The sequence below is a fragment of the Amia ocellicauda genome, chromosome 17 (assembly GCF_036373705.1).
Source record: "Amia ocellicauda isolate fAmiCal2 chromosome 17, fAmiCal2.hap1, whole genome shotgun sequence".
In the NCBI taxonomy this organism is placed as follows: Eukaryota; Metazoa; Chordata; class Actinopteri; order Amiiformes; family Amiidae; genus Amia; species Amia ocellicauda.
In genome coordinates this window covers 11,044,007-11,068,643 of record NC_089866.1, presented here as the reverse complement: position 1 = coordinate 11,068,643, position 24,637 = coordinate 11,044,007, and the positions used below count along the sequence as shown (strand labels likewise).

At 41.5% G+C, this 24,637-nt stretch overlaps 1 protein-coding gene across 1 annotated transcript in view; it reads right to left on the bottom strand.

Moving 5' to 3' along the window:
• The window catches only part of LOC136712511 (extracellular serine/threonine protein kinase FAM20C), a 52,982-nt gene extending 29,485 nt beyond the window's left edge, over positions 1-23,497 (bottom strand). The window contains exons 1-3 of the mRNA XM_066689144.1: positions 21,938-23,497; positions 19,550-19,728; positions 14,721-14,799 (exon numbers count right to left, since the gene is read on the bottom strand). Of these exons, the coding sequence (XP_066545241.1) occupies positions 14,721-14,799; positions 19,550-19,728; positions 21,938-22,482 (803 nt within the window). The 5' untranslated portion in view covers positions 22,483-23,497. The remainder of the gene's footprint in view (positions 1-14,720; positions 14,800-19,549; positions 19,729-21,937) is intronic.
• Between the last annotated feature and the right edge of the window lie 1,140 nt (positions 23,498-24,637).

Here is a 24,637-nt window from a genome sequence, read left to right as displayed (position 1 = left end):
TGGCTAATGACAGATCCCAGAAAGGGCAGAGAGAGACCAGACTCCTGATTAGCGAGCCTGACCGAAAACAATGGCTTTGATTCCTTTCCTTAATTTTCTGGATGATAATAACAGACAGATTGAAGGATGGAGGCAGCTGATGAGATAAAAATTCAGGCCAATGGCATTGCAAGAATTTGGAGCATCTTTCACAGAATGGTGTGTTTTGGTCTCCCTATGGTATGCTACATTTATTTTGCCTTGGGTAACCTTAGCTCACTTGGCACAGTTCCTTGCTGAATTTGGGAAAAGGCAACAGCATAATAATATTTATAATAATGACAACTACAACACTAACTCTCAAAGTTATAACCATCTCTACTTGTTCTGTCATTAGGGTTCCAATTCCCTGTCCTCCTCCTTTCTCCTCCTGCTCTCTTGTTCTTGTTAAGAGCCGCTCCCGGGTCTCAGTGATCTCACTCCAAAGGCTGTGATTAGTCTGTCCTGAGCAGGGAACATGTCACCCTGACAGCAACGTCCAAATATTAGGTATGCAAGCATAGCCGCCAGGACAATACTTCCCGCTGCCGGCAGAGTTATTGCTGACAATTGCTGTGGTCCATATCTTATTAATCGGGCTGTGGTTCATTTATTCACCAAGATTCCATGATTTTGCTTCTCTCTGTAGTACTGCTAGTACCCTCCTTACTGCCTTAAGGGCCAAGGTCTAGCCCTGCATAATCTTATGTTTTGTATCCATTAAAAGAAGGTGAAGTAGAACACTGATCCGGATTGTTGAGGTAAATTTTTTTTTTTTTTAATTCCTATCCCTACGGCCAAGACACTCACTGAAAAGCAGCTGTAGGTTGGTGGGCAGTGCTTTGGGAATGCATAGTCAGGTCCAGTGCCACCGGAAGGCACCACAATTATCTCAACTCTATACTGACAGAATTAGCACCCATTAAACAAAATAAAAATAAACCGCCGTGGGATTGGACTGCTTTTAAAGGCTAAGCCAAGGTGGCGTTCATGACTAATTTAGCCGAGCCTGTTTTAATCACCCGGTTCTCAGGCCCATTTTAGTTTAAATTCCTACGGCACAGTATAATGTCTCGTTCTGCCAGGAAAACTTGAACGTGCATTAAATTCCCACTGTGCCACAATCTTCATTTTAATTAAGTTGCTCTGCAGAAGACTAACACTGCGGTTCTTTCCCATATAACGTCTCTCCCTCCAGCCCTGATGTCTTGCATTTTACAGCAGAGCTGGGCAGAAGAGCACTTTAATGTAGTGGTATGGTGGGTGTGTGTGGCAACACGTTTCAATCTTCAGACTTTTTTTTAAATTTGGTTATAAAAGGTATGTGTATAGGCAGATAGAGCACTTAACCGCAGCAATTTTAAGGCCTTCGTCCCACAGAAAAGTGGGTTTTTGTTTGGTCTACAGTAACTTTATAATTAAGTGTTTTTCTCCCCCCACTGAATTCTTTCAAGTCTGGCTTTAAATTTATTGCAGCAACAATTTCAGTAATTGCACAGCCCCCATTTTTAGTTTCTTAACAAAGAGGCAAGAATTAACTTGTAAGTGTTGAGTAATGTAGGAAAAAAACATCAGTAAGTAAACACTACAATTTAGCTGTGAAATGTTTTTATCATTATGATTTATAAACCCTTAGATAGTGAAGATGCCACAGTGTTTTTGTTCTTTATTTTGAATCCTTTGGTTATTCTGGTAGCCTGTTTGTGTGCATTGACAGCATTTGCAAACGAGAGTGAGTCAGCTTTGGCTACCCCCAACCAATGGAATCAATCTGCAAAATCACAAACACAAACACGTATGCCGTGGTTGTTGTGCCTCCATTGATGGAGCCTGGATCGCATGTGCTATAAACATAGGGGAAGGAGAAATCTGAGCCAGGTACACGTGATCCATTTTGCAGCACAGCCCGCTCAGAGGTAGTGCAAATACTGCAAAGCCCAAGAGCAGGGACACTGAACTGATACAATCAGATCACAAACAGGCTAACTGGGACAGCTAGCCATGGCATTTAACCCCTTAGATAAGACTCACTTTTAAACCAACATGGACACATACATATACATCCTATAAGGTCTTTTGCCCATTTTTTTGGTGTAACCCCCATACACCTGTAGTTATATTGAAATATTCAATCTCCCTAGCCCATCAATTGCTTCCAGTGTCATGGGCAGCTGGTGGTGCTCTCTATGGGGGGCACAATATCAGATTTAAAAGACATTCCCCCTCATATAATTTATAGATGTGGGCACTGGTAATGTTATCAAGAGAGGAGATGGAGGGTCTATACAGAGGTTAAACTGCAGACTATAGCAGTGTATGGCCAACTACAGTAAACTCATGCAGATACTCTGTAAAAAAAAAAAAAGCTGAATCATTAGGCCGCAGACACTGCATGGACTGACATCAGCTGCCAATAATCAAAATGCCATTGCTGTGTCAGACTGTCCAATAATAGTGGGGGGGTTACAATGTTGCAGGAGTCAAAAGTCACCCTCCCGCAAGAAAACACTCATTCACAGGCCTTGAACAGTGTGTGTGAGCTATAATTAAAGATACTTGGTTTTTTTTCCAGAATATTTGACTTTGTTCATAAGGCTAATGCCACAGATCCTTACGCTCTGTGGCAGAATGTCAGTGGCTAATGATGCGTTTTTGACACCAGGCCCAAATTCTGCTAAGCCGCAGGAATAACAATGCATTGCAAATAATGCAATTTTTCCTTATCTGAGGCTGGGAAATTGCTCGTTTCCTCCAGTTCATTTGCAAATTTTTACCTATTATTTTTGTATTCTTTGTGTAACCTCAAAAAGCATACATAACCTGTGTGGGGCTTAATAGGAGCAATCCTTGACCCATTTGCACAAATATTAATCATCTTTGAGCGAGTTCCAATGTTTCCCCAGATTTACTCAGTCACACTGATAATACGAGTCATAGCAGCATCCAGCAGGGAAGTCAGCCCTCCTGGCGCTGATGCCATAGCAGGCCGCACACAACAACTACACACATCAATGCACTATAAACTGTGCTCCCCTGTTTTGAATGGATAATACCTGGGTGCTTATCAAAAGCTTGTAACTGCTGCAGACTCGAAGCTAAGATATAATCATTACTGTGCCAGAAAGAACCCAGTGGAAATTAACCATGTGAGATGGCTGAGTCACAGAGCGTGCTTATTAATGTGTGTGTTTAGGGTTTAACATAATGGCCTTTGCTCCAGACAAGGACACAGTCACAACGAGTGCAGAACAGAGGGAAAAAAAATTCTGCCATAGAAAAAGCCCTGTAACAAGCAAAGTATCATGTTGAGACACAATGGATACATGGGTGCTCTCCATCTGAGCCGGTTAGCAGCGTTTGTTTTGACTACGCCACATCTCTCAGACAGGAACGTTTAATAAAAATAAAAAATAAATGAAAAGAAAAGCCAACAAGCCGTTCCAGAGGATGAGCAATCCACATCCACATCAGATCAGTTTAAGAGCAACATTAAAGAAAAGCAGGGACTTTTTTTTTTTTGTAATTTAGTTCCAAGCCAGAGCTGTTATAATTTAAAGCTGTGGAACAGATGAATCTAAAGCCTTATATGGTGCCGGGGTGATTATGATTGTTGATCCTGGTGTGTCAGCTTTTGGGATTTTGTTGCTTAATTATACACTATATGCAGTACAACGTTTAGAGTTTTCTTGGATAAAAGTCCAATTAGGAGCACAGCCACAACATGTCAGAGAAGAGGAAGGGGAACAAACAAAATCAGGTGGAGAGAGGGTAGACATCTTTGTTTTTCCATTGTTCCCGGGTGTCTGTTTGGCAAGCAAGATTTTGACTTTAAAGAGAAGTTCCAGAGTTTGATTTTAGAATAGCAACCAGTCCAGAACTAATGCAAAGCAGACTCTAGTGAAGAAGCAAAAACACTTGGCTGTGTCTATCTGTCCTGGAGGGTCACTGGATTTCAAGATTGCAACAGATTTTATATTAACTCAGTCGAGCTACTAAATGCAAACATGCTGTTGAAAAGAAATACAGGAGCAAAGAACATTTAAAAAGCTTTGAGGTTGTGTACACCTTCCTCAGATGGACATATGGATGTTGGTCACTTGTCACACCTTTCTGAAAAAGCACCCAGCATCGCCAAAACAAATCTGAACATCTGACCCACTTGAACCACATGATATTGTTTTTTGTTTGACTTTGAAGGGCAATGCAGTGATCAGGCTTCAGAAATGCTCTCTTTCTGCACAAGGCAAATCGTGCTAAGTCTTCTCACTAGTTTTGCAAAACTGACTTGTGGTTTAAAAGCAACCTCTGAAATTCCCCAAAGAGATGTTGTGTAAAGTACATACACTAACACGCCAGCCTGCTTCCCTAGCAGTGAAAGTGTGCCAGGGTTTTAGATCGGATAGTGTGACTGTTCTTCAGATTAAACCAAAAGCAAGGTGACAGAAGAGCAGAGAAGTGATTTTTTAAGCCTAACCTCAGGGCCTGAATTTCAGCGTGGGATTGGAAGAATTGTGCATTCTCAATCTCGCACCCGCATTACTGCAAAGTCAAGTGTGGGAAAATCCTGCAGATATTTGAAGACGGCGAGTTAATTTTTTAGTTGACATTGATGACAGAAACACCTTCTCTAAACCTCTGTGCAGAGAAGCATGTCACAGTTCTGTTTTTCATGACAGATTAATTTAGGTTCATATATTAATGTAAACAAGACCTAAATGTGTGAGCCTACAGACAACATTTTACTCAAACAAGTTAAACAACCGATAAAACAAGAAAAACTGCTCCATGTGGAAAAATAGTTATAAGCAAACAAAAGCAATGTGGTGTAGGTGTCAGGGCTCTGGACACCTGAGAGGGTGGTGGTGGGGACACTGCTGTTGTACCCTTGAGCAAGATACTTTACCTGAATTACTCTAGTATAAATCCAGCTGTATAAATGGGTAATTGTATGTAAAAATAATGTGATATATTGTACCAATTGTAAGTCATCCTGGAGTGTTGGATGAAAAATATATAATATAAATAATATAATTATAATAGGTGTTTGAAGAACTTTTAAAAGGCACCACTTTTAAAACCAGGCTAAGTTATGAAAACATTTATTAATATGAACATTGTGATTATTAGCCTATTATAATAATAATAATAATAATAATAATAATAATAATAATAATAATAATAATAATAATAATAATAATATCTCTTTTTTTTTCCCCCGCAACCAACGATTCTTAGGGAAGGATAAATGTAAAGGTTTTGGTCAATAGTTCTGACATGTTAGGCTACAGCTGTATAGGTTTTCTTTCTGCAAAATACTTTTTGTTGCTACAACATGGGGGGAATCCCACACTGACAAAAGAAATTCAAGCCCTGAGCATATGTAGTGTAGGCAGTCAGACCCCATTCCCCAGATGAGCGACAAAACCTATAACGCCAGAAGTCATGAATATCTGTCGGTTAGTAGGAGTCAAGTCTCTCTGCTTTATGTCAGAGTAGCACATGGAATAATCACTGTGTGTGCGTGCATTTTCTACTAAAATCACCTTCAAAACAAAATCCACAAACAGACCGAGGACGTCTGAATTTTGGCTTTGACCTCTCTGTGTACTAGCATGCTGAAATGTGTGCACCTATTGAACTATGGCAGCTTGCATCTGTCAATTGGTAGGCACTTAGTTTGGACAGGCTACAGCGTTAACACCCTGTAAATGTCCATGAGCTGCTTGACTGGTATTTGAAGTGCATCCCGAGAAGCAACAGTTACAGCTGTATCAAGCCGTGCTCATTTAAATAAACAAAGAAAATAAAACGAACTGAGGGAGTGACGAGAACAAATGGGTCCGTGTTATTTTTTTGGTATTGAGCTCATCCTAAAGAGAGGTGTTTACAGTGAGAGTGTATGCTCTGTCAACTCTGAATGAATATCTCAACAGCAGGTGTCAAAGAGATGAACAACAGTGACACCTCAGGTGAATCAACAGTTAAATAAATATTAAAGAACCCCCCTCATGAAAGAGGACAACCATAGCAATATCACCTCAAACCCTATCGTACCCTACCCTAAGGCTGGCGTTCTCAGTGCCTGTCCTCACAACCCCAGCTTCTTTTGATTTCCCTTCTCTCTCAGTTTGCAATGGCCTCTTTGTAAGCTAATTTGCTCAATTACACCTTCTACATAGGTATCAGCACTTGGACACTTGGAACACAACAAGATGCACATTAACTTAAGAAGTTGCATTTAGTCCTTCTGATGAGCTTTAACACCCAGGCTCAGTTTACTCTCCTCCCGTCCTCCTCTCCAGCTCACACGTCCAGGCCTGAGGGGGGTTGGCGCAGTAGTCTGGGAGCTGTACTTTGCTTCAGTATTTTATTGCGTCTGTGACACTAACTGCAGTATTCTTCCTCTGGGGGGCTGGCGGTTAAAAATAGGGCTGCGCTGCCAGCTCTCGGGTCTCCCGAGTGTTAAAGCCAGGCGCGGATTTCCTTACACAACCACCTTAAGGTACTGGGAAGCCAAGGCACCTGACACGAGAGAAAAGTGCTGACACAAGCTACGAGAAGCTGATATGATCACACTGACCTGGCTGTCTTCTGCAGCTGCCTGGGTCTCTCAGCACCGCCCCCCCCACACGGGGCACTTGTGCAACTCTGCCATCATCCTACCACACAACCCTTCCCAGTGGCGCTGTACCTCTTTTACCCGACAAGGCGCAAGATCCGACAAGCTGGAAGCACGCAAAAGCAATTTTCAGTTTTTTAATCTCTTCGTGTCCAAGTTGGAGTGGTGTCAATGCACTGGGGATAGCCCTCATGCTGTAGACCCCCGTAGGCAGCCTACTTGCAGCCAGAGATTGGTGCACAGTCTGTAAACCAGTCTGGCACCCTCACCACGAGGAGCCATTTGTGACAGCCATTAATATTTCTTTACTAAAGAGCCAAGATCCATTACAGCCCTCCCTAGGCTGAATGTTAATGTGGAAGCTGGGCAATGGGTGGAATTGCATGCAATATAGGAAACTGGGAAAACTATCATAAATCAGCAGTGACACGCTTGACTTTCACACACAGAATATACATGAATTTACACCATTGTAGACATACGAGTATAAAATGGACCTTTCCGAATTTCTGATTCTATGTAATGAGTCTCCGCATGTTGCCGACCAGAAAGTCTCCGAGGTAATATCACATCGTAAACGGACACGTGTGATCTCTAAGCAGGAGCGTCACATGATTATTTGTTCCTGAATTATGCGTGGTACGGCCGTGCTCCCGGCTCCCTGGTGGGTATTGCGTCAATAAAAATAAAATTGCGCAAAATGATAAAATGAATAAATAGTGATATTAATAAAACAGGACTGCGGTGCGAACCTTGAGTTCATTAGTCATGTTCCAGTGCGGTAACAGTATAAAAACACACTCACAAAAAGCATACTAACACAAGAACTATTCCTTTTCTTTGGCCTCGCCTCCTTGTTCTTCTGTAACAAATGAATTTTTTTCTGTTTTAAAGGCCCACAGCACAACTTCAGATTTCCTTCATTGCAATTCTAATCTATTTTTAATCAGCACCAGTAAATCACTGCTCTCCTCTTAACTTCTCTGCTATATCCTTATTTTTCGCTTGGCCATTAACATGCTTTGTGTAATGGTTGTGTTTAAATACAGGGGCGGCTACAGCTTTTATCTCAGGTTTATTTTTGCCTTCAGAAGAACACGTACCCTGTCCTGACCTGTTAGTCCTTCAACTTAAAATCTCTTCTCCCATGCAAGTCATTTGTTGTTCAAGGTCTTTATAAAGGTATTTGTAAATGTTGTATCAAGTACACAATCTCCTCTGTTTAAGAAAAACTGCTTCTGAATGAAAGTGGTGAATTCTGCACAACAAATAAATAAATATAAAAAAACACAAGTGCACAGTGTGTGTTATACACAGGCCTAGTAGCCAGAACTGAGGCCTTGGAAATACGCCAAAGTGCATTTTTGTTTCTTGATAGAAATGTTTACACAGTTTTGTGTGTGTTGGGGGGGGGTGGGAGGTTGTTCTGTGGCAATCTTTTTGCACTTTTTCTAGGAAGTTTCCCCAACTCTCTACTGTAACAAGACTCCATACTCCATACATACATCTACAAACCACTGCCATTCACAAACACAACAAACTTACTTCTGTAATATATATGCAGATAGAGAGAGAAAATGTTCACTTCCTAATTATGTCCTATAATCCTTTCTAACTTGATGAAGGGATAGCATATAAAGAGGGACAACTGTGTGTGTGTGTGTATATATACACTCACCTAAAGGATTATTAGGAACACCATACTAATACTGTGTTTGACCCCTTTCGCCTTCAGAACTGCCTTAATTCTACGTGGCATTGATTCAACAAGGTGCTGAAACATTCTTTAGAAATGTTGGCCCATATTGATAGGATAGCATCTTGAAGTTGATGGAGATTTGTGGGATGCACATCCAGGGCATGAAGCTCCCGTTCCACCACATCCCAAAGATGCTCTATTGGGTTGAGATCTGGTGACTGTGGGGGCCAGTTTAGTACAGTGAACTCATTGTCATGTTCAAGAAACCAATTTGAAATGATTCGACCTTTGTGACATGGTGCATTATCCTGCTGGAAGTAGCCATCAGAGGATGGGTACATGGTGGTCATAAAGGGATGGACATGGTCAGAAACAATGCTCAGGTAGGCCGTGGCATTTAAACGATGCCCAATTGGTACTAAGGGGCCTAAAGTGTGCCAATAAAACATCCCCCACACCATTACACCACCACCACCAGCCTGCACAGTGGTAACCTGGCATGATGGATCCATGTTCTCATTCTGTTTACGCCAAATTCTGACTCTACCATCTGAATGTCTCAACAGAAATCGAGACTCATCAGACCAGGCAACATTTTTCCAGTCTTCAACTGTCCAATTTTGGTGAGCTTGTGCAAATTGTAGCCTCTTTTTCCTATTTGTAGTGGAGATGAGTGGTACCCGGTGGGGTCTTCTGCTGTTGTAGCCCATCCGCCTCAAGGTTGTACGTGTTGTGGCTTCACAAATGCTTTGCTGCATACCTCGGTTGTAACGAGTGGTTATTTCAGTCAAAGTTGCTCTTCTATCAGCTTGAATCAGTCGGCCCATTCTCCTCTGACCTCTAGCATCAACAAGGCATTTTCGCCCACAGGACTGCCGCATACTGGATGTTTTTCCCTTTTCACACCATTCTTTGTAAACCCTAGAAATGGTTGTGCGTGAAAATCCCAGTAACTGAGCAGATTGTGAAATACTCAGACCGGCCCGTCTGGCACCAACAACCATGCCACGCTCAAAATTGCTTAAATCACCTTTCTTTCCAATTCAGACATTCAGTTTGGAGTTCAGGAGATTGTCTTGACCAGGACCACACCCCTAAATGCATTGAAGCAACTGCCATGTGATTGGTTGGTTAGATAATTGCATTAATGAGAAATTGAACAGGTGTTCCTAATAATCCTTTAGGTGAGTGTATATATATATATATATATATATATATATATATATATATATATACACACACACACGTGTTCATGTATATGCATATATAAATAATATACACTTATACCTGTGTGCATGTGCAATTGTTGAATTCTCTTGCAACATGGGACTAGATATAGTGATATAGTATTTCATAGGCTCACAAAAAGGAGCACTCGCCAGTTGACCATTAATCACAGCTCTTTACAAAGTCAAGCATCTCTTTGCCCTTTTCCTGTCTCCTGTAGGAAGTGAAATGGAGGACAGGGCCCCTTTTCCCCAGAGGCTGAGCTGAAATGCTTCAGTGCTGGGAGACGCGGGGTGGCAATGGCTGCCCATTCATCTTCCACACACTGAGACACAGTTCAGCGGCAGTCTGCTCCGAAACCTTACAGTTACGACAACAGGATAAGGTTTAAAATCTACCATACAGCCCTCCCGTATTGCTTTTTTAAGGATGAGGAAACCGGTTTGAATGAATCACGTGCACCGTTTCTCCCATCTAATTCTGGTTCTCGTGATTCAAAGCCTGATCATACAAACGCCTAGTCTTAATTACACACTTCCAAAAGCCAAAACAAAGAGCAGAAGGTCATTGATGTTCATTCCTGGTCAACAGCAGGTGACAGGCCTTTTGGTAATTAGGTAGTGTTTTAAAAGACAGTTGGGTGGAACAGAAACGAAAGGCTTATTCAGAGGAGGCTGGCTGTTTAAGTCTATATACTTAAATATATTCCACAGTTACTTGAAATTGTCCAGAACTAAAAGCAATTTTGACAGCAGCATCCGATTAATACTGTGGTGCATATTTAAAAATAACTTTTGATTGATTACACTGGGCTCTGATCCCAGATAAAACCACAACCAAAACAAACTGACAAGCTTTTTCCTAATGTTAAAAAAAACCCATCCAAATTAAAGGGGAGAAAAGGTATACAGCATCGATCAGGTTTCTCATAGGATTTAAGTTTTTTCTCGGAAACTGCTGTCAACAATCCTTGCCTGTGTGATTCAATGCTTTGGGAAAAGCTGTCATTATTTCAGATTTATTTGGGCTTTTAGTTTCCTATCATCTCGCAAAGTCATTCAGATGTATTAATAATGCAGTAATATGGGAAAAATATAAAATTGGTGCACATCAGTTGATTATGCATCAGTCAACTTGTACCAGACACTTTAAATGAAAGTGATCCAATATCGATCCTGGCCAGGAAACTGTTCTCTCTTAGCTCTTAATCAGATGAAATCAGTCCAATTCTACTATAAACACACACACACACACACACACTAATCGGAACTGCACTGAAGCACTTTTAAGTTTGACGTATTTTTCCAGCAGTGGTACTAGGACCCAGGGAGACTTGTCAATGACTCTTATAACCTGGGCTCATGAGTGGAAATTAAGTTCCTGAAATGCTAACAACCAAATAAGAAAGAGGAGTTGAACGATTCATTCCTCGTTTGTCAGACTTTTTAAATTCATTTTTTTATTTAATGTCCTAGGTGTCCTGCCCTTAAATTCTGGTCTCCGAGGGCAAGATCACTTTTTCATTCACAGTTTTTCACTCCACCTGAGCTCTAAAATAGTCAAATTTAAGTTCCCTAAAACATGTTGGATTGTGGATAATTAGGGACTGGATTTTAAGTATGCTGGTTCACGGCTTTCTTATATAGGCCTAGTACCTTCATATTGTCTTGCTATCCCTATACAAAGAGAAGGACTTTTCCTGCAGTATAATATGCAGCTGTATTTGCACCTTTTATACTGTTCAATACAGTACAATACTCCTGGCAGTCTAATTACTGCCAGCCTGTGTCTGTGAGCCTACACAAATGGCAGATGTTGCCCGTCCAGTCCATTCGCCCTGTGGCTTGATACTGTATTTAAACATTCAGAGGAGCTCGATATGGTGCACTCTGAGATGCCCACACAGGTATGGCTTCACCAGAGGTAAACGCAGCCAGACAGAGTTTTGTTCTGAGTCTTAACAGCAGCAGAATCCTGTGAGACACTACACTCTGTGGCAAGTGCGCTAACTGTCTGAACAACTGGGGTCTTCCTTTACACCCACACCTGATGCGATCAACAGCATCGATGCAGATTTGGAATGAAAATGTGTAGCCTGAGGTTTGAAAAGGAAGAGAAAGAAAAAGGGATGGGCACTGTGTTTAATTTTGTTGAAATGCCCTTTCATTGGAGGATCTATGAGAAACACTGTTAAACACTCTACAACTGTCCTGCTCAGCTCCAAAGCTACCTGCAGCAAGAATCTCAAGCTCTGAATTTGGCAATTAGATTTCTTACACTAGTTAATAGGTCGTGTGAAGGGTGTGACTAATTGTACAAAAGATGTAATCCTGTGTAGTTTGGGTGAGGGGACTGCAAAGTGAAGCTGTGCAGTTCTGGGTGCACAAACAGTGTGAAATGAAATCTCTTATACAATAAGATGCACCTTTCACATGACCTATTAACTTACTATATACCACACACAAATATCTTTACAATGGAAAATACATTTGAATTCAAATTAACAATCAACTCCCTTTCTTTCTATCTAAAACGCTACGATCCAGAATCCGTTGTGACTGACCTACAGTATCCGATCTGTGATGTGTTTTCTTGCTCGTTAAATGTAACAAAACTAATAAAAACGAATGGACATCCTGTGAAACTGCACCAAGTGTCCTGAAACATTGCTGGTAGCTGAATAATTTTTAAATACTGATAATTCTCTAATACTGATGACATTTATACACAAGATAAGAGGTATAGGACATTTTAGAAATGCTGCACTGTGATTGGCTGATGTGATTTTTAATTTCAAATCAAAACAACAAAAAGGGTTTGGTCATTGCAGACTCACCAGAGAATTCACAGGAATCATTATGAATTAGCTGTGAGCCATGCCGGGGTATTGTTGAGAAATAATTCTCTGCTCTTGTCATTAAGTAGCAAAGAGGAAGACTTCAACCGACTCATCATTACCATACAACTAAGATAACTTTGGCAATGTGTTGAATGCCATTTCCGACTAACTCTGAGAAACCATTAACCGCACATACCAGTACAATGACCTTAATATACACTGAGTACAGTGGGAGGATTGTGCTAGCAGGTCTGAAACTCAACTCTCGTTTCTTGGCACGTGTGAGACAGATGCATCTAGCCGTAGTTTCCACTGCACTGTTTGCTTCTCCATTGTGGCACAAAACCAACACCCCGACTGATTTATCCGCCCCCCCCCACTTTCTCTCGCTGTTCTCTGTTTCTGATGCTTCTTCTCCTAGGTTAGGCAGAAGAACTTAGAAAATTGGCAATGGTGATTGGTGATTTTGGTGGTCCAAAAACAAACAAAAAACACAATCCAATGCTTATTGGAAATGAGTCACTTTACTTTGTTTTTACTTTACCGTGGAAATTATTTCTAAGCACTGCCGTTTCTGCTGTTGTTGTCAGGCACTTGCTGGCTCGCTGTACCCCAAGACACGTGTTAATACTGATAGGTGCCAGCTTGCCGTGTGTGTCTAATGGGCTCTGCTGAGACAGAGGCTGTCACATGACTGAGCTCAGACACCCTGCACTCTACCACGCGTAGTGTAAACAGCACACTCTTGCTCACAAGCTGCCTGGCTCAGGCTGGGGCGAGACTGGCAGGGCTTGGGTGAGCTGTGCCAGGGAACAGTATAGCACAATGGTGTTTTCTCACTTACGCTCGGCTTAGGATTCAACTGCTACATAATTCACCTCACGTCATTTACCAATTTCTCAGCCTCTAATTGGCTTTAGTGTCGATAACTACATACAAGGCCAGTTTTAGATTGACTTAGATTTGAGGCCTGCATTTTATTAATGAAAAAGGAATAAGGAATACTATAACTTCCTTCACAAAGCTTGGACTTGAGGCTCTGTGTATGCGGTTAGACTGGTTGTAGGCATTCAAGCAGCTGTCTTTCCTCGGATTTAGATCCGTGTATAAAATTATGAAACCATATCCCATACTTAAGCTGAGAAGTGCCTTTAGGGAAATGAAGAAGGGGGGGGGGGGGGGTTGAAAGTAGCTTTCAAAACCAGAAAATCAGGGTTACATAATTCCTCCATTTGTTGATATTGAAAGACCGCAGGAGGATAACTGATGAAATTGGTTTGGAGAATGCTTTTCCCCCTCTGTTTAAGCACAGCTTAGTTGTCTGCTCCTCTGAGCACTAACTTAGCACAGCTGTAATTGTGGTAATACAATCAAACCCAAGAACAAGCAGGACATCCTCCGAAAAAGAGAGGACATGTTCAAAAACATGATTTGATTACTAATTGAGCTATCAGGGAGAAGTTAACCAAAGTTTTGGATTTGGGGGCAAAAAACTTAAATTAAACAGCAGCTGCTGCAGATTGTGTGCTCTGTGGGTTCCCAGAAATCCCCAGGAGGTCATGACAGTACTCTTTAATTAGAACATAAGCTTGGATATGTTAATTAAAAAGTGTGCTGTGGGCATTATTGAACTTAAAAGATCAAATGAATTAAAAAAAAAAAAAAAAAAAAGTTTTGTTTTTAAACAACAGTTGAGTTCTGTGAAGTTGGGCACGGAAAGATCCAGATCCAGATCCCGGGCACTATCTCATCCTTACTGCTGCCCATTAGGGCCATGGATGGAAACACTGTTAAAGAAGTGTTGCATCCATTTCTGTATGTGCAAATGTACTTAAAGTGGATCAAAAAGAACAGGTACTGAAATCCCCGTGCTGTGTTCAGGGGATGAGAAAAGATCAAAAGGGTCTCCAAGTGTAAGCAAGGCAGATGTGCCATGAAGAGGCAAGACACTGCAGTCCAAATGCTCACAGGCAACTCAATCCACCACTGGGTGGCCAATTCGAGCAACTACTATATCATGACCTTGCGCTGCTGTTTTTATTCCTATTGAAAGTCCCTATTTATCTTCTAAAGTCCTCTGTATGTCCCGCAGTCATATTTTCTCTCCGATTTCTCTCGTGGCAGTTCAGAGAGGCATTCAAAGTCACAACTGTTTTGGACTAATGCTCTGTGACATTGGACCGCTCTGCAAAGGTCACATTGGAAGCCGTGAGGGGAATGGCAGCATCATACAACACTTTGACCAGGCTGCTTAGTATCACCCAAACCCAGAACTAACACGTTAATTCATTCTGACCACAGTGAATGGGGTGACTTACTTCATTGGTTTAAACAGCGCCTGGCCGTAGTTCTGGAATGTCATGATGAGCTTCAGTTGGGTGCCACCTGACTTCATAGCTGTTAGGAAGGTAAAAAGAACACACACACACACACAAGGAAAAAGACAAAATTGGTCATTAAAAGACACTCCAGTGTAGCAATTCATAATCTCTCTAGACAGAAACATAGGGCTGCAGACACCCGAATGACACTGACTGAGGCTTACGATTGAAGACCAGCTGCAGGAGTATGCATAGTGAGTGTGGTCAGACTCCGCCCCGAGCAGCCCAATGCAGCAGGCAATGCCCCAAAAGGCTGGTGCACAGCTGTGGGGGGTTTAAACGCTCTGCCGAGTCTAGAGGGGGCGACATCATTATAACCGGCTCATTTGACATATGATGAGATGTTACTTTTGTATTGAGTTTTGTATCCTCCTGCAACCTGAGTTCAGGAGGATACACTCAGTCAGATTCACTTCGAACCCCTCCCTGAAAACCCCATCCACTTGGTCAAATAATCATGCTGTGCAGCATGACACACCTGAACAGATCCACATCATCCCCAACCTGCCATGATCACGCACATCCATGTATTCTTGTATGACATGCACACCTTTGTTGACACAAGCCTGGCCATTTCCAATGAAGGGCAGGGAAGACTTTGCCTTTCTGAATGGCAAAGCATTCATAACCGTGACCTCTGCATACATTCCCACAAGCTAACATAGCCTGAGAGCTTAAGAAAGAAATTCTAACAGAAAGTATGACAGTCGTTGTCAGATACAATAGCTGGGAGTGGACAAAACATCCAAGGACAACATTCAGGCTCTAGTTGGAAATACCGTTTTTTATACTTTGGGCTTGTGGATCAGATTGTCATGTTTGTTTTTTACAAGCGCTAAAAGAACTGCAATTACTCTGCTTAATAGAGCTTCTATTAGTATTATTTTGCTACTGGTGTGAATGTGAACAAGACATTGCATCACAGTACAGTAGCATCTAACTTGGATCTCAAGGCAGCCATAATGAAGTGTGACCTTGAAATAAAGGTTCCTTTAAAGACTTGACAAGCAATTGAATATCTTAAAGATAGATCCAATCTCTGCCACTCAGTTTAGTAGCACGTCTAACAAGTCCCCCTTTTAAGTGAATCTGAAAGAAAGGTTGTCAAATGATTGTCTATCAGATATGATTTATTTTACTATTAGTCCTCTATACACTTCCTAGGGCTTACTTAATAATGAGAGCCTAGAGTTTACCCGAGGCAAAGGTAGATTAAATGGCATAAATATAATTGGGTAACTAATCTGAAGGAGAAAATCTGTCCGTGCATTCAATTCCAGCAGGGTTAAAGATGAGCCCATTCCCTTTTGTGTGTGTGTCTGCGTGTGCATTTGGTATGGTTATGTGCACTGAAATGCACAATCTGAAAAGGTCTCCACAAAATCCACTAAGCTCTTGATATGGCAGACAACACCCGCATTTCCTGTTATTTGTGGGACTGGTGTTTACCCCGCTGCCTGATCATAGCTCTTGGTTATCTTTTCTGCCTTTCTATGTTCTGCTCAAAAGGCTTCCCTTGCAAAACAGTGCCGATCCAGAAGATGTTGTCCTGTTGTAAACACTCTGCGAAACTAGAGGGAAATGCATGGGAAAAATATGAATAATGCGAAAAAAACAACAACATGCTTATGAATTGTGTTTAACGGTTGTTTTTGGATTGTCTTACACTGCCACATCCTTTATTTAAGCCACTATGAGGATTGCGAATTTCATCAGAAAGTCACGGCAGTTGAGTTAGGAACTGCATAACAAAATACAAAACGGAGGAAAAACAACAATTCGAGTTGCATTTAAAATAATACTTACAAAGCACGCAACACTATATACTTCTGTTTAATTTGCAATTCTACCATTATTTCAATTAAGAGCTGCAATAAAAGTGTAACCGTTTTGGGTAATTCTAATATGTGTTTTTTTTCTTGAACAAAAACCAATTCCCCAGCTGCCAGACTTAAATGTTTATCTCTTAACATTTTTTATAAATGTAGTTAATGCGCTTGTTTTGGAATCTTTACAAATATAAACCAGATACCACTTGCTTGGAAATGCTCTTGGAAACCCTGTTCATCACTCCCATTAAGTAAAAATAACTAAATAAGGTGTTTGTTTAAAAAGCAACAGGCATGTTTACACAATATTAGAACATAAGTTGCAAACAATGCTGCCCCTAGAACAATTCAATTCTTACACCCTTAAAATATATATATATATATTTTTTTTATTAAATGTTTAAAATTCAGTACAGTTGGGACGGACATGTTTTGCTCGACTCTGAAATATCACCAATATATAAAAAGTTTATATTGATGGCAACTGAAATGGGTATGAATTGCTTTCCTATTTTAAATCTTTCTTTTAATTATAATTGCAGCCTCCCTCCTTCCACCTGCCTCCACCAGTTTATCAATATGGTCTCCTGTTTGTATCTTTATTCGCAGCGCCTATGTCGTGCTGCAAACAGAAAAGGAAATCAGTTCACTTCAGCCGGCCCTCCCGCTGTTCCTGTGTCTGTCTTGCAGGTACATTCAAATTAATTTTATGGCACCAACATTCACTATGGCTGATGAGAAAAAAAATGCCTGTTTCTTGTAAAGGCAAGCAAAGGTTCCGGGAAGTGGAAACAATCTGCAGTGATTGAAGGATGCGCGGCCTGAGAAAGAGAGGATGCACGGACAGCTGCTCGATTCAGTGAGAAGATTCACATGTCAGCGCAGCCACTGCACTGACGCCTGCAGCTCGGGGTCTCTGTATTGAGGAGTCATGGCTGTGTTTTTCTCTTAAGCCACCTCTCTGTGGAGTGATTGCCTTCCTTTGTTTGTCCTGACAAGAGATATTCCAATTATCCCACTCTAAATCGGGATGCGGAGAGGAGCGGGAAAATATATGTGGGTGGTTGTTCTGATTCAAGCACCTGGTTCAGCGTCTGAGTCTGCTTTGGTTGTAGTCCAATTAAGTCTTTCTGAAGCCACTTCTATTTTCAGTCTGTGCCACAGCTATTATTCGCACCCACTTCTCCCATGATCCATTTTCTTGCATCTTATTCTGCATGACTCTGTTTTTAGCAAATTTTTAATAGAAAGGCTTTTTTGGATGGATTAAAAAAAAATAGGAGGCAATTTGCTTTCCACAAAACCCTGAACAAAAGGCCCAAAACCATGTCATCTAGCATTCTGTTTGTGCAACTCCTGCTAAGGTTTAAAGAGCACATCGGCTTCCCATCCAATCCCATTCAGTCATTCCCTGCTCCCAAACAGGAAACTGATCTCATTTATATTCTGTTATTCATGGATGACCAAATATTCCCTTCATCTCTCTCTCCTTCTCTGTTTTTTTGTTTTTGTTTTTTTTTAACGTCCAGGCTATAACAAAAAACAACATTAACTGTGCTTAGTGAAGTCTTTTATGTTGTACACCCTGGGATATGGCAGGGAACATTTGACACTGAAGGTTGATCTCGACAGTTACTCTGATGTATTACATAACACTCGCATTTGCCTGGAACGCTTTAGCGAATGATGACATTTGTACGAGAGAGAAGAAAAAAAAAAAAAAAGCAGGCAGCAAAAGAGACCTACAGGCAAGAGAGGCACCCTCCCTTCTCGTCTCTCCTTTACAGACTTAAAATGTTGAAGTCAATGAATCTGGGATTATTTTAAAGTGCCTACAGCGACACTAGCCAACAGGGTGACTTTTCAGCAGTCATAGACAAAGCATGTGATTCCTGGCCTGTCCCTCACATATCACACTCTGGGACTGGAAAAGGGGAGGTGATGACTCATCAGGAGGAATTTCTCCCATTAGGCAAGGACTTAGTGGATCCTAAAATGCTCAGTGGGGATGGATTATGTTGCGAGACCGTGTCTGCAAGACCTTTAGATGCGTCCTCCAGAGGGGATGCGAAGTGTGTGTGTGTGCGAGTGATTGATGTGTGTGTTTGTGTGTGTGCTGGTTAGGGATGGGGTGGGATGGTGGGGAGGTGTTAGAGTCTGATTGTAAAGGATGAAGACAAAAGATGATATGGGAGCTCTGTATAGGACTTTCAAGAAATCCTCTCGGGTTTGTGTCCTCTTTCGTGAGGGGCAGCTTTCCGCCTAGATTACCCTAATGCACAACTGTGACCGAAATGAAAAGCTGAACACTTGAAATGCCTGGTTCTGTACGTGATCGCATTTCAAGCTCCTCTGTCACAGAACGACTCATTTGAAACGCACCCACCGGGGAGAGCAGGCTATGGCAGTGACCCAGTTGCCCTGCAACTCTCCGCAAATGTCAGCTAACGGCTCTCCCTTGCTCTAGAATTATTAGGAGTAATTGCTTTCGAAATGGCATGATTTTCAATGCTGCATTTCATCATTATCTGGAAGTTAAATCCCAGGACATTGCAAAAAAAAAAAAAAAAAAAAAAAACAATCGCTGGATTGCTGTTTGCAGACACTATTAAAGTGGAGAGCAAGACGTTTCTTTGCTCAGCATACAGAGAGTGCAGAACCAAGACTAATTTCCTTCTCGTTTAATGGAATGATTGTCAATCAGTGTGGTTGAATAATGTAATTCTGCAGCTGAACAGGCACTAGAATTTCTGTTTGTAGGAACCCCAATAGAGCAGCCCTTTATTTACCAAGGACACTGTTTTACGTAATTCTGCATATTTCTATCTAAAAGCCTCACTATTCCTTAATCAAGCAATGACGCACATTACAATACAATACAACAGTTATGCTCTAAAATGCTGTCAAAACACGGCCTTGTGTAACAAACAGACTTACCAACACTGGTGATTCTCTGAGAGACGAGGTCCTTCAACAAGGATTCGATGACTGGGTTGTGTCTGGAGTACAGTTCATATCGATTAATCCCAATGTGGAATTTGAGCCAGTTAGGGTATGAGTCTGCAGAGGGCTCCCCTGTTGGGGTGTACTCCTCCTCTTCGTTCCCTTCACTCTGCCTGAAATGATGGTACAAAAGGGGGGGAGGTGGGGGGAGACATTTAAGGTATGTATCCAGTGTGACTGCAGAATTGTGCACAGCAGCCAAGCCCTAGGGTAGGATGATGGCTGATCATGACATCACTCTACTTAAATGAAGGCTGCAGTAAATGCAGTAAGGTTTTTTAGCACTACTAGCAACCAGTGTCTCCATTCCTTTTTCTATTGTTTCCCAAGCTGCCATTGTTAAAGAACACACTCTGCACTCACCATAGTGATCTACAGCACAGGCGATGGTTTTCTGTTTGAACAATCATTTAACTTTTGACTCGATTCTGTGCCAAAAGGAAACAACATTCTCAACTAATCATCATGGCCCTGCTCCACTGTCCCTTTCCAAATCATGCATTTCAAGATTTGGGCAGGTGAGGTACAGATATGCAAGGTTGCAGGACTGCAGCCCCTCACATATTCACCTGGGATGGCTCTGAATTGCTTATACATATGAAATGGTCAGGGCTAAAGCTAACCAAAGGCTGTATAAACCTATAATTTATTTAAAAAAAAAAAAAATCTACACTACCATCTAACCAGTAACACATATGTTGGAGATTGGTATAGGTTGACAATGTGTGCAATTTGAAGGAGTATACAATTTGATTCAATTTCACTCTTTTATGATGCTGTATGCAATACACATGCTAGTCTGGTGACAAATGTTTTTGCAACAGCAGTAGATATATATTTTGGCAGAAATGTATTATAGATTTGTAGTCAGTCTTATTTATGGCAATGAATTTTGCATGTAAAGTGGATGCAAAGGAGGCAATCCAACTATTGATGGTGTTTTGAAATGCAAAATATTATAAGTTAAAAAGTTTTCTGCGGAAATGAATGACAGGGGAACTAATTTAAGAGATCTGGTACCAGAGATCCATGTGACTATTCATCAGTGGTTGGCGGCTGTAGCACCTTGACCCAGAGTAATTCTGCTAGAGCTTTCTGTAAACCACCTTACAGTATAATGGCATATACCAGCCTGTTCCCCAGTTGTAATGATATATTATATGCTATTGGACAGTATTGCACCATGGTGTATGTAATTAATTTTGCTTGTCTTGGTCTCATTTCATGAATCACTTCATAAAAACAAACAACAATGTTTTCTTTCTTTATAACATAAATGGCTTACATATACAGTTTTTAGGGATGCATTTTAAATAAGAAATGTTTATATGAGCTTTAATATTTACAGTTCCTGGCAGGTGTTCAGGGGGAAATGATGTGCAGCCTGTAAAATGCTCTCACGACTTTGTATATGTATATGTATATGATGTGTGTGTTATATATGATTTATTTGGAAACCATACATCCCTTCTCTTTGTTTGTGGACGGAAAGGGAGAGGCAAGCAGAAGCAGGAATGTAAAAATATGTCTGGGAGAACTGAGGAGGTATTTTTTCATGAAAGTCGACGGCCTAGACATAGACTGCACTTTGTAAAACCCCATACTGTGCATCTAATTTTGCAAAGATGCTGACGGGTGCAAAAGATGTGAGTGCATGTGTGTCAACATAACACCCATACATCTCCAGCAGTATCATTAGGAAGCTGAATACACTGTATGTGCTCTCACATGTCAAATCATGCATATTATTACGCACAACCCACTGAATTACCCATCTCCACTTCTCCGGTTTGCAATCCTAAAGGTTATTTCAAATAAAAATATATCGACAATGTATAGCATGTCTGGTAACCCGTGTGTATGTGATTTTGTAGTGAAAGCAGTGTTTAAATTGCCCTCAGCCTAGACACCGAGTGACTGTCGACAAAAGTTCCTCCAAGTAATGATATACTATGCTATAGCAATCTGTATTCTTCATTTATCAATTGTAAACCGTAAAAAACGTGATCTAATTACCTGAAGTGAAAAAGGAGTTCATTTGTATTTTCTTTTTCTTCTTTTTTTATTTTTTACAATATTAATAAAAACCAGACAACCCAAAATTGGTCGATTGGTCAGAGGATCGTACTGTAAAATCATAATGTATTATTATAGACGATATGATTGAACACAATCCGTGTGTGATGCAATTCACTGTAATTCCTTTATGTGCGGAGTTTTGAAAACGATTTTGTCGAGCCTGCGCTTCAATGTTTCTTTTTCCTTTGCAGCCAATGTAACTTATCTCACACGTCCCCCGCCCCGACACCTTGTTTCGCTCACCATTCCTGATTCTCGGCTGCTTTGGGGTTGAACCTGATGTCCGTGTTCACGTTGAACAGGGTGTCTTCCTCCGTCAGCGCCGGCAGAGCGCTTCGGTACAGCGAGTGTTCAAACAGCGCCGCCAGCCTGGAGGCGCCTCCGCCGGGGAGGTGCGTATTGACGCTCGCCTCCTGGATGAAGCGCCTCTTGCCCTCTCCATCCTGCGCGTACGGCTCCATGCTCTTGAAAGCCTCCGTCTTGTCCGCTTTCTCCAGGGAGTGCGAGCTGAGGTTGGAGCTGGGCTCGTTGCTGAAATCCTGCAGGATCCTCAGCGTGTGCTTGTTAGGCCAGCCCGACTCAGCCCCCGCCCGGGCGCGCTGCTGGCCCCAGCTCTGCGGCTCCTCGCTCGGCCGGTGGGAGCAAGAGCAGCCGCTGTTGCCGGTGCTCGGTCCCGTCGCCCGCTTCTCCAGCTTGGGCAGCAGGTCGATCATGATGTGCATGGTACAGGCGATCAGAAAGACCATGAGGATTAACACTCTGAATCTCCTGAACAGGATCATCTTCATTTTGGTTTCCAGGTGATTGATCCCAATTATATATATGGCAATCGATACAAAATAAATAAGCAAGGAAAACAGCTCGGCACGGCAGCAACGTGTTTTATAATCTGGTTGTCAGTTTAAATATAATACGTTAAAAAGGTGGGTTGCCTTCTTTTGTGGCTTTGAATGGTTATTAGCATCCAGCCATCAGGTTTCTTCAAAGATTCACCAACACCAACGCGTTTTTTAACTTAAAAACAAATCGTAATGATAAAAACGATTTGATACACAACCAGGTAGCATTTACTTGTCTGGATCATGAAACGCAAACACGGGCGGTTCAGCAGCAGCCTTTCCGGGGTGAATCCTACCTCGAATTGGACAGGACGCCTGCCTTCCTTGTGTGCATTGCACAAAAACAAAAACAAACAAAAAACCGTCTATGGAAATGTGCACATCTCAAGAACTGTAATAAACAGCTTTAAAACCCGAAACGAAGTCATCCATAATATGTGGACGCCAGGTCTCTACAGCGGGGCTCCATCTTCACATCCTGGGCACTGCAGCAGCCAGACTCATCATCTGAACACAGAGGATGCATTTGTCCAAAAAACAAAATAAACCTCCCCCCTTTAAATATTCAGAGGATGAATATGCCTATTCGTGTTGGAGCTGCATTGGTATAGTCCTGTTACAACACAGCCACCACTGTTGCAAAAAATAATAGGATCAAGTACAAAAAAAAAAAAAAAATCAGAACAAGTTGTTTAAATCTAGCAGGGGGTTTATCCTCTTCCCCTCGGCGCACTGAACTCCGTATTTCGTACCTGGAGAAATCGGCATTCTGCAATGGAGAGGTGAGAAAATCATACGAAAAGCGCACAGGAAAGGGAGAGAGCTGTTTTTGGCAGGTGCAGATTGTGGATTCGCCCCTGCAGCTGCACCTCTCAGTACAAGACTGGTCGGACTAGTGCTCTTGCTGTTTAAGGCTGGGGTGGGTGTGTTAAATATTATGATCAAGTCCTCCTGAATCCAGCCTCGCCGAGCGTCATAAGGAAGAGATTGGCTGAAGCCGCGCACAGCCAGCGACAGTAACATGAAAAGGCAGCAACAATCTGAGCCTTTCTGTTTTTTAGATCAGAAATATTGTCCTGCAGCTCCATGCAGCGCAAGGAGATGGCGTCTGTCTCATTCGGAGCTCGCAAAAGAGAGGGAATCAAAAGAAATATACTTCGCCGAATTGAAAACAGTACTGGGGTGAAGTTGTGAACAAAGGCGCTATATAAATATATTTAGACTGATAACTATGTGTGAATGCATCAATGTTTGTGTGTGTGTATACATCTCGTCATGCTTATTTGCATTGTCTAGTTTCTGTAACATTTTTGCATTACCAGGTTGACCAGGTTTCAGAGCCATGATGAGTTAGTACTGGTAGTGGGCATTGATCAAATACTTTTCTCTTCAGTCTAGTGGGTAGATTTCCTTTTTAGATGTTGATTCCTTTGTTTTGATCAACAATGTCTCCTTTCCAGGTCACATCAGCAAATCTTGTTTAATCTTGCCATCTTTGGACTGTTCTTCTTGCAATTAAATTACCATGACTATTTAAATTATTTCAGTCCCATAATTATATGTATATACACAATGCAGTTGTATTAATCAGTTTGAGAGCTGCTAAAGTAAATGAATACCTGCTAGATGTTTTAAACAAGTGATCAGTGGGCTTCAGTGCCTGCTAATATGCAGGATGTAATATCGGTAAGAAAATTCAGATTAATTTGTTTATTTATTTGTGTGGTCGATGCACTCATCCAAGGTGACTCACATTCAAAATCAATACATTTCTTAGCTTACATAGTTTTGTAAACAGTCACATTGTGGAGGGTGGTTCAACAACTAAAATGCGCTACAATAAAGGATTACAAAATAACTGGCTTGGGAAGCAAGCTTGTTGTAGAACTGCTGAATTACTCAAACCAGGATGTTTTTTTTCTGTAGTGTGAAATAATGTTGCCCTGCCGATATATCCGCATGCTTTCTGATTACTAGTGGCCGATGTGACATAGTGTGCAGCCCTGATCTGAAAAAGATGTTTAGAGACCTCACACTCACTTGCTACTGGGAGACTCCCTAGCTGGAGTCTTGAGTCTGGATGCTATTCTAAGAGCATCTTCTC